At 35.3% G+C, this 11,450-nt stretch overlaps 1 protein-coding gene across 4 annotated transcripts in view; it reads left to right on the plus strand.

Moving 5' to 3' along the window:
* LTBP1 (latent transforming growth factor beta binding protein 1) overlaps window positions 1-11,450 on the plus strand; it is a 204,125-nt gene that overhangs the window by 116,094 nt on the left and 76,581 nt on the right. For all 4 annotated transcript variants that reach the window (XM_015588228.2, XM_015588229.2, XM_015588230.2 and 1 more), the window contains exons 16-18: window positions 2,703-2,825; window positions 8,252-8,374; window positions 10,607-10,729. In XM_015588228.2, coding sequence (XP_015443714.1) covers window positions 2,703-2,825; window positions 8,252-8,374; window positions 10,607-10,729 — 369 coding nt within the window. The remainder of the gene's footprint in view (window positions 1-2,702; window positions 2,826-8,251; window positions 8,375-10,606; window positions 10,730-11,450) is intronic.

Here is an 11,450-nt window from a genome sequence, read left to right on the forward strand (position 1 = left end):
AAGGATGAAGCCCCAGTGTCTGACTTGATATTTGAGTGGGTAGTGGTACCAGGTACTGACGTTGGGAGACAGCATGAAGAGAAGGCAGTGGGAAAGATCACTTTTGGCCATGTAGACTCAGAAGTGCCTGACCAACTAGGTGCAGGGATCCGCAGTTTAGGCCACGAGTCTGGGCTAAAGATCCAACACTGAGTTTATTTTACTTCTTCTACATCTACCAAGTGATGCCCCAGTTTAGACATATTTCTTCTATATAGAGATCTTTTTTTTTTAAATGAAGTATAATGGACATATATTTTATTAGTTTCATGTGTAGAACATAATGATTCAATATTTGTATACATTGCAAAATGCTCACCAAAATAAGTTAACATCCATCACTATACAGTTACAAATTTTTTCCCCCCGTGATGAAGACTTTTAAGATCTACTTTAGCGACTTTCAAAAATTCAGTATAATATTATTAACTGTAATCACCATGCTGTATATTACATCCCCATGACTTACTTATTTTAGAGCTGGAAATTTGTCCTTTTGACCCCATATAGAGATTCTTTAGTGATATTTTGCTATATAGTTATTTCCTTAAGTGCACAAGCTTCATTAAGGCCAAGTACTCATTTCAATTCAAACTGTTCGATCTACATGTAAATGACTGATTTGATAGGATCCTGGTTCTATGCAATTATGTCTGTAATAAGTAAAGAAAAGAGTAAACACATCAGGCTTCCCTAGACATTTCAAGGCATTCTGTTTCATCGTTAATCATGATAGTAGCCTAGCAAAATATAACTTGCACAAATATCTCATGAATATCCATAAGGTCTCTTAATTTACTTTAACTAGAGAAGCTATGACCTTAAACCAATCTTGCTGTTACATTCTGCAGCCCCATAAGTCCCTGGTGCATGAATGATTAAAGAGAGCAATCCATACATTTTTCACATTGTTAACATTTTTGAAACCAAACCACATACTGGACATGACATTTTTACGTTGCTGTCAGGAATTTTCATGCTTAGCTTCTAGGCTCACTCTGTCCCATTATTTACTTTGGCTCCAGTATTTGGCTTCTTCTTTCAAGTTGTTTGCTTTCTGTGTTTACAAAAATGGATTCCCACAACCAAAGGAAGAACGAATAATGAATTGGACTGGAAGTGCTATTTTTGTTGTCATGCAGTAGAGTCAGTTCACCATAATTCGTGATTTTGTGAAAGTAGGGTAGAACACCGAGGCAGTGCCAACTGTTCTCAAGATGCATATGGAACAAACCCACGCACACACACACACCCCTTGGCCTTATTTTGGTAATGTTTTATTTCTGAATTCTGTTGTAAGACAGAACATAGTTTTAATGAAATGCAGTGCAAATGAATGCAATCTGAATTCTGGATGGCAGACGTAAAACTTGATCTCTGTTGTTAATGTGTTCAGGACTCTGCCTGTTGACTTTGGGAGGATGGAAAGCTCTAATGCTTTTGTGGTGAGCACTGTAAAATGAAATGAATGCAATCAGGAGCCTTTTCCTCCTTATTGTTTGTCTGCCTTGTGATTAAGATGCCTTAAGTTATAGATTGCATATAAAATTAACCTAAATTGCGATGCTATGTATTTATAGCATTTTGTGGTTTGTTTTTCCTCTAAGCGTTTGCTTATTCATACTATATTATATGCCTTCCCACTACAACATACAGTGGATGTTCCCAAGGGCATTCAGATGAGGCACAGAACTCCAGTTTTTCCTTTGAATGAACAGTGCTCTCATTGGAGCAATGAATGTTTGTTGAATGAAATCAATGAACATTTAAATGATTACTTTCTATATAAATGCTGTTAGCAAATAATAAAAACAAACGTAAACTCATAATTCTCCCTTTTACTGTCACTAGACTTAACTTTGTCTATACTGGAAACTTACAGTCAGGATAAAGGATGGGCTTTGGAGTTTATGGTGACTGGATTCAGATCTCAGAGCTGCCATTGTCTATGTGGCTTTGGGCAAGCTATTGAACTTCTCTAAGCCTTGGTTCCTTTCTCTGTAAAATGGTTAGCTTCTCTGGATTTTGTTAGGATTAAATGAGATGATATATATAAAGGCTTTAGTGTCTGTAGGCAGTCAAGTGCCTGGTAAAGATTAGCTATTATTATTATTTTATCTGACTCTTCTGCCTATATCTTACCTTCAAACTGCTTAAATAGGCTTATGTTTGTCTCTTAGATTGGTTTTTATGATACCGATTCAGTACCATCTTAGGACATTTTATTAAAGTTTTTTTTTTTTCCACTTTTCTGTTATACTTTTTCCTGTGTTTGTTCTGGGTGATGAGCCATCTTTGGCCTTTGTGAATCTTCACATCCTGTAGAACTCATCAGTTCCCCAAGTAGACCTCAACACATCTTTGATTCCTTGGAGTATTTTATTTTATGGGGGATGTTGCTCTAAAACGTCTCTTTCTCCCTTCCCTTTACAATAAATCTTACGTCAAATTTATTCATAAAAAATATTTGGTTCATTTTCGAGTTACTTTGCGAAAACTATGTGGGTTAGACCCGTCATACATGCAGCTCATACCAGAGCTTTTCCTTCTAAGAGTGAATTTGAAAGCTTATCTTAAAGAAGGCACTCCTCTTTTAAAGATCCACTATTTCAAATTCAACTTTTTGTCTTTTTTTCCATTTCCATCCTACAACATTCTTCAAGATGTGGATGAGTGCCTGGAACCAAAGGTCTGCACAAATGGAACTTGCTCCAACCTTGAAGGCTCCTACAGGTGCTCATGTCACAAAGGCTACACCCCGACTCCAGACCACAAGCACTGTAAAGGTAAATGCTGTGATCAAATTTCTCATTTTTATTTGAACCTCCATTAAGAGTCTATTAGAAAAGGGACCCACGCTACCTGTCATTTATTTTGACTGAGCTACTTGGGGCACTTTCTAGTTGGCATCTTTGAAAGTGGTTAAATACAGACCATATCTGTTTATATAAAGGAAGGCAGTGTATTTTTACAGAGCATTTATAAACTATACATCTGTTTATTTAGAATTTTTCTCATTATGTAGATGATATATGCAGGTGCACAATTCTGCGAACATACTAAAAACATCATACACTGTAAATAGGTGAATTGCATGGTACATAAATTATATCTCAGTGAAATTGCTATGATAATTTTATTAACCAATATCAGCGCAATAAATTTAAATAAATAAATAAATAAATTCTCTATGAACAAAAAATTTAAATGAAAACAACATATGGTCATTGTATAAAACTTAGCAAATGCAGAAAGGCAAAAAAAAGATGAGGTACAATATAATCTCATTCAAAAATATTTATATCTTATGAATATTTTACGGTCTGTGTAGAATTTTGAATTCTGCTTTTTGTAACTTAATACTATATGTAAGCATTTTACATCTCGTTCATGCTTTTCAAAATTATTTTTAAAAGACTACATAACATTCCGGCATATTGCTATATCACCATTTACTTCCTGTTCTTCAGGTGTTGAATGAGCATATTTTTTCCCAACTTCTCATCATTATGTGAAAAAAAAAAACCAATCTCATTTTTTTAAAAAAGAAACCTATATCTGAATTTTAGGATTACTTCTTTATTCACAGAAGTGGAATTATGGATAAGATGGTCTGAATTTTTTTACTGTTTTGATAGGACACTAAATTTTAACTTTTAAAATGTATGTTTATTTTACAAGGTTTAATATTTTTAACGCTTGTTTTCTTTAATAATTCTCCAAACACTTCTAATTATTAAATTTATTTCATTAACAAGTAATATACCTTAATATAATCTTAATTATGTAATTATAACTTCTAATGAACAATTAAACATTTATATTTCCTATTTTGTAAATTTATGTCACTATCTTTTCCTGTTTATCAAATTGAAGAATCTCTCACCGGCAGTAGGGAATTCACAGACATCTGAAATTTGGTGCCTTTCTTCTTTCATACAACAGAATACCAGCCAGTCCCAGTGGAGCATATAAAGTAGACCCATCTTCCTTTTCTCGTGGTCCTTTTCCTCCTGGCCCACATCCACAGCTTTCCTAACCACTCCGTAAGCCAGGCATCTCAGACCAAATTAAACATGAGAATCTTCTGAGAGGTATTATTTCTTTCCTCATACACAGAGTTAATGGTGGACGAAGGTCTCAAACATTAAAAGTCATTGTTCATCTTTATTTAATGGCTATATCTAGTTTATTGCCACGTCCTGTGGTGTGCCTTTTTTCTTCTCAACGTGCCTGCTTCTTTTTATCGGCTTATTCATGAAAACTCTTGTAATCCATCCTTCCTATTCCAAATTCGTTTGTCATTACTGCTTTATTTAACTTGCATTATCTGAGCCGTCCAAATTGATGTCACAACTGCCCTAGGAATATTCTGTGCTTTGCAACCTTAGATAATTAATCTCAGATTTCCAGACCTCATGTCATCCCTAATATTCAGGGATTGGACTCTCTAGGTGGATAATGCTCAGAGTAAACTCATGTTGAATGAATGACTCATTACCACTCCCTTACTCTTGGCCATTGGCATCTCAGCTGAGGCTGCTGCTCTCTAATAGGTCTCCCTAGCACTCCAGAATTCACATCATCAATTGACGCCACTCCTAGGAACACTCATATTTTTCAGTCTGTGAGGAACTCTGCTGAGCTGCTGCAGAAACTTCTCTTCATCCTTCTTTCCTTCCTCCAGTGCATCAAAGAGCCAACATGTTCCAGGCACTGTTTTCAACTGCAGATATTACTGAGAGACTGTGATCTTTCAGAGAATTTTGATTCCTTGAAAGAGATGCAAACCTGCAACAGATAATTATAGATAATAAACTACCAAGTGATGAAGGATAATGTCATCAGTGATGCCACATACCCCTGACGTTGTGAAGACTAGGGTTCTTCACCTCTGTGCTATTCTTTCCAAAAGCCTGTAACTCAAGTCTAATCATGAAAAAAATATCAGGCAGATCCAGACTGGGGACATTCTACAGGATTCTGGCTCATACCCTCAAGACAAAACAAGAAAACAAGAAACACAAGGAAAGACTGAGGAGACAAGACACTTAAGTGTAATGTGGTGCCCTGAATTGGAATCTGGAACAAAACAATGACATAAATGGAAAATGTGGTGAAATCCGAATAAAATCCAGAGTTTAGTTTTTTTTTTTTTTTTTAAGTAATATATTAGATTGTGGCTTGGACACTCAGAGGCTGTGTGAGCTTAGACAAGTTCTCTTCACTAAGCCTTACTTGCTCATCTGCAAAAAAGCAACAATAATGGTACCTACTGGGGTTGATGTCAGGATTACATAAGATAATACAGAAACAGAGGTAGTACATGGAGAATGAGAGTGTAAGGGCAGATCATGTCGCATTGTAGCTGGTAATGTTATTTGCCAAATTATAAACATGTACAAAGTTCTATTAAGGCCAAGAAGCATGTGACTAATTCTGCTTGCGTGCTTCTGAGAGAGCCTCACAGAGGTGTTGCCATTTGAACTTGGTTTTAAATTATTGAATACAAAGGGGAGAAAAACTTAGCAGGCAGAGAAAACAGCACATGTCAAAGCTTGGAGGTGGGAAAGGGCTGTTACCCCCACTTGCTGTTTAACCTTACCCTGTACTCTGAGTCTCCTGTGGTCATTCCATTGCAGTCTGGATTGAAACCTACATACACTATCTGTTTCCTCACTCTCCAAGAAAAGTCCTTCCTTTTTACAATAATAAATTATGTAACATTCTTTTTCTTTAATTATTTCATAATCTTTCCCAACCACATCAGCTCACAGATGTCAGATTCTTCCCAGGTCATAAATCTGTCCCTTATTTAACATTCTTGCAACTCTGCCCATCACACCTTTCTGATAGTCCTAAATATTGTCTTTGTTTTCACCTCACTAAATGTACTGATGACTTTTTTCAGGTAAATACATGATCTAATGTATTAATTCATTTCTACTTGTTTCTTTGTAGATTTTGTATCTATGTCTTTGTATGTCCCTATATCTGTACACTATAGTACTGTATGTCCTAAATTTATGAATAAGTAGAGATAGTCTCTATTTTAACTCTGAGCTGGACTTGTCATAGTAATATGTGTAAAAAGTCCCTTAAATATCTTTCACAGAGAATGATATTTTATATTTCTGTCTTGGCACAAAAGAGAGAAGACATTCATCCCGTGTGCCTCGTTTTTTGGAAAGCTTTCTTTTGTCATAGGGAGTTTGTCCCTCATCTGAAAAGAAAAACGCCTTTTTATCTATAGAACTAAACTTTCTCCGTTACCCTTGGTTGTTTAAGTGCCCAAAGATCACCCTATTCAAGATAACTGCATTGCCTCAAGTTATTCCAAATGTGTATGTCATTACTTATAATGAATTACTTCTGACATTCTTCCCAATATAAATGAGTAACTTATGTAAGATGTCTGGCTCATCCTGACGGTACTTGGAATGGAGGGTATATTCTTGCAGCAGACATCTTCGCATGGGAAAGCTTAATTTGTCATCTTCTTTGAGAAAGTCAAAAAGAGTCCAAGGCACTAAAAATGTCAGACATTACATGAGATCTAACCAGATACGTGAACTGTTGTTGGTCTGAAGTTCTTCAACGGAGAGATTGCTAGTATTTTATAGAATGTGCTGAAAGAAAATATGATGTAGGCTATTCTTTGCTGTCGACCACTCCTAAAGCTAATGGACTTAGAGTGTGTTGGAAGGACATAAAATAGTTCTTAAAATGAAATCCAGCTTGCTTTTTAATTTCTGTTGGCAGTCAGTAGTTGGTAGCCAGGACTTATTTATAAATTAACGGGATCAATAACACAATAAGTGAAACAAAAGTTTCTAGTAAACTAATTTCTGCATAAAATTAAATAAATAAGAAACAAATTCCTGAATTCCAATTACATTAATAGTTTATGTAAGCTTTTTCAGGACATATGGGATAACCCAAGACCTTGTTTATATCAGGATAAAAATTCAAAAGGTTAATGCCTCATGAGAGATTAAGAAATGCAACTTTGCTCAGGAAACAGGTAATTGTCAGTAATACTTGAGGGGAATGACTGTGCAGTTAATCGAATCCTCCTGGGAAAAATCTTTTAGATGCATTTTAAATAAGATGTTTTTGGAAGAAAACAATAGTCAGACATTGATCGTTAAGACACAGTTTTCTTAAAACAAATTCTGCTCTTTTTAGATTACGGCTCCTTTCTCCCCCTCTGAGTCTAGGGCTGGTATGATTTTCATCTGTTCAAGAAAGAATTATCTGATTAGATCAGACCAACCTAATGGCCAAATAAAAACAATTAGAAAACTAACCACTTATACCATAAGTGCTTTCAAGTTACTGATGAGTCCAATTCTTTCTACATTTGTATAAATTGTATACATGACATTTTTTAGAACACTCATAAAGGATTATATTTTCTCAGTCAATAAGTTTATGTTTAATCAAGGCATTTAAAAAACTTCTCACCACTTTTTCCTTTGGCATTCCAGCAGCTGTCATCATGATATCATTTTGCTTAGCTTTCCTTGTTTCTTTGAAAATAAGTTCAGTGTCTTTTAATACGAGTGTTTGACCTTATGCTTTTCAGCATCTTCTAAATGCAGTGGAAATGTCTATTCCTCTCTATAACTGCCTATAATTTGGTTTTATTTTTTTAATTCTTGGTAGAGTTTTTATTCTGTCTTCTTTCCTGAAACTCTACAGGTCTACAAACTGCCAGATCATCCTTATTTTATACTTGAGGTTCTGTCTTCTGTTTTCAACTCTAAAAGATTTCATATTGTGTATGCTCTATCTAAAGTATGAGAGAGATGGTGAAGGGCTTGATGTTATATTAAAAGTAGCTTTTACTTGCTCGTAAATTTGTCTGTCTGTAACAATTTCCATTCTATAGTTCAGCATACTGAGGTTTATATGAGGAACACTAGTGGGCTGAATCATACTAAAATTTATGAAGTCTCATATAGGAAATACTATTGTTTTTGTAATCTTTACCCTAGGATGCATTGTAGAGAGTGATGCATTCTCCTGAGTAGTTTTTTTTTTCCTTTGTTTATAAAATTTTTTCTTGTTGTGTCTAATGCCTAAAAAGGCCAACATGGAAATGGAAGGCTCTGAAGGCAGTAGCTTGGTTTGTGATTCCAGAGTTGAGCTAAATGGGTCTTCTAGATATGCCCTTATTTATAACAGTTGTCATTGTTTGTGTTTACAGATATTGATGAATGTCAGCAAGGGAACCTATGCATAAATGGACAGTGCAAAAACACCGAGGGCTCCTTCAGGTGTACCTGTGGGCAGGGGTACCAGCTGTCAGCAGCAAAAGACCAGTGTGAAGGTAGGAGTGTGACACCGTGCACGACTGTGATTTCAGACACTTGGCCTGAAAAATTGTGCACTCAGTAAAATGAGTGTGTCTTTGAAAAACTACCTAGATATTGATTGCTTTATAGTGCCAGAAAGCAAAGGACTTAAACTTAGGTCAGGAAAGTCAATAAAACAGAATGAGAAAAGTTTAAATTTGAAAAATATGGTGTTAGTGATCAGTAGATGGGCATTAATATTAGGAAGAAAAATTATGGCTCCCTGTAACTCCTTACTACAGAAACTCAATTCTATTAAATTCATTTAGAAATTTTACATACTAGGATTTCAGCAGTTAGGTCGTTGTATCGACCTGTTATCCTGTGGAATGTTAATGACCCGCGTTTTTGTGTGTATTTAGCTTTTTAAATTTCTTCCTTTTAAAAAATAAATCACTAAAGAAGACTTTACAGCAAGACTGAAATAAATATATCCCATTCCTACAGGTGATAGTGAGGATTTTAGGTCACGATGGGGTCGAACTTAGACTTTAAAATTTTTTTCATTGAAATTTATACAAAAATTACTTCGCTTCTCAATAAATATATGCATCTTGAGCTTCAAGGTATTATGGTATCAACTGTGATTTTCAAGAATACAACTGTATTCTTGAAAAGAAATGTCATTTAAATAACATTTAAGTAAGAACAGAATACACTATACAAGATCAGTTTTATTATAAGGAAACAAATCATATCCATGTTTATATATAAACTTTGAATATTTGATGAGTAAAAAGGTCTCCTGAGATGGTGTTATTAGAGACAATATATGAGATCTACCAATATTATTATAACCTTCCCCAATTATCCCTTTGTGGAATGTAGAAGGTCTTTACAATATCTGTTCTAAAAGTGGAGAATATTAGAACACACACCAGCACACTCATACACAGATAAGTAATCGATTCTAGATTCTGAGTCCTTCTCAGAGTTTTATACTTTTATAACTCCTGACCTCAGTTAGCTAAGCATTTATCAAATGCTTACTGTGCAGAGAAAACTACAATGTATAATAAGAGACAAAGTCTACACATAGTGTAATAAGCTCATAATATTCATGGTCTTTTCCTTTGAAGAGCCTGCGATATGCAGAACCACCCACCAGGTGATCAGTAGGGCAAACCAATCTTAGGTACGAAATGCTGTGATAACCAAAATAATGGGGACAGCGATGGTGCGGGGTCCCTGTGGAAACTGATCTTTGTGTTTACTCATAAAATCACATTGCCAGAAGCAGATAAATATACTTAAACATTATAAACAAAGCCTATTAATAAACATGAATTGAATGCCTGCTAATTGTAATACACTAGGTTATGTAAGAAGGAATAAAGGCTGCAGTAGACATAATCCCTGTCCTCAGGAAACTTAAAAACTAATGATGAACATTAAATTAATGATGAATAATTGAACTCTAATAATGAAGTCTGATTTAATTGAATACATGTAGTATACTATTGTTCTTTTTGTATGTGGATATGATGCATGTATGCGTGTGACCCTGAGTTCAGGACTATGATTCTAGAATGAATAATCTCTAAACCAAGTATATGTAGATTAAGGAAGAGAGATTCATTGGCAATTTAGACATCAACTGGGCTGAGAGGAGGGAATGGCCATTAGGTTTGGCCAGAAAATCATTGTTATTGAAAGAGATGGAACTGTAACACTGATTATTAGGGGGCTGACGTGTAAATTAGTGAAAAAGAAATGACGTGTGTGATGAGGCTTTCGATCAGGGGTCAGAGTCAGCAGTCTGATACTTAATGAACAGGTAGTGCTAGTTTCCAGTAAAACTTTATATCCAGTAACAGGCACTGAGCTGTAGTGGACTGCCCTCTGCATTAGACTATTATAGACGTAAGTGTTTAAAACTCAGTGTTATCATAGAATCTATAAAAGAAATCTAAGAAGTTTAGTAGAGGCTTACAGATTACAGCAGAGTATTTGCCAATTATTAGTGAACAGTGGAATAAATATATATAGGTCCTTAACACATTGATTAAAATTTTAAATTCATCTGGACTTTTTCCTTATTGGGGGATTAATGATTTTTTTACTAAAGATCAGTTTAATTCACACAATGAAAAATCTAATCTAAGTTAATTATAAACAAGATAGTTTATAGACTCATTTTTCATGAATAATTAAAAATGTTTGTAAAGCACTATTTTTCCAGTTTCCTTCTCATCTCTTGCTCATAGATATTGATGAATGCCAGCACCAGCATCTCTGCACTAATGGGCAGTGCAGGAACACAGAGGGCTCCTTCCGCTGTGTTTGTGACCAGGGTTACAGAGCATCCGCCCTTGGGGACCACTGTGAAGGTGAGAATTGCTCCTGATTTCAGAATCAGAAATCAGGAAAGGCCAGAATCAGAGGGATATCTGGGAGTTATCCAAGTGTCTGTCCTCTAACCCAGTCTTCTGACTTTGCAGTTGAGGACGTTAGGTCCCTGCAAATATTTTCCCCATGATCACACAAATAATAGAAAGAAGGGAGTGAAATTTAGGTTTTCTTTGTATCGCTTGGAGCTGTTTTTTTGGAAGAATTGTGCCAGCCGAAGGGGTAAAGAACCAGTTTAACTTTTCTCAGCTGTAGAGGGTTTGTCTTGGGTATTTAGTTCTGAACTGTAACACCTTATTTATACAGGATCAGTATCCAAATATTCCACGTAAGTAAATCTAAGTTAATTTTCCAGATAACTGGAACGTTTTTAAGAGCCAAATTTTAATTCAATTTTGAGCTTTTTGCATAAAATATTTCTAAAAGACATCCCATGTATACAGCATTATTCAATCGTTAACCACTATTTTTTTTTTTACCATGTTCGAGGATGCTTTAGTTTTTAATTTAACTTAATGGGGTGTCATTGGTTAATACATTATATAGGTTTCAAGTGCAGAGCTCTCTAATACACCAACTGTATACCGTATTGTACTCGCCACCCAAAGTCTAGTCTCCTTCCGTCACCATATATTTGACTGTCTGTTGTTAACCAGTTTTTCGCTACCTGCCATGGGTCGGAACCTCTTTGAGGTGGTCAGG

The sequence above is a fragment of the Pteropus alecto genome, unplaced genomic scaffold, assembly GCF_000325575.1.
Source record: "Pteropus alecto unplaced genomic scaffold, ASM32557v1 scaffold61, whole genome shotgun sequence".
Lineage (NCBI taxonomy): Eukaryota > Metazoa > Chordata > Mammalia > Chiroptera > Pteropodidae > Pteropus > Pteropus alecto.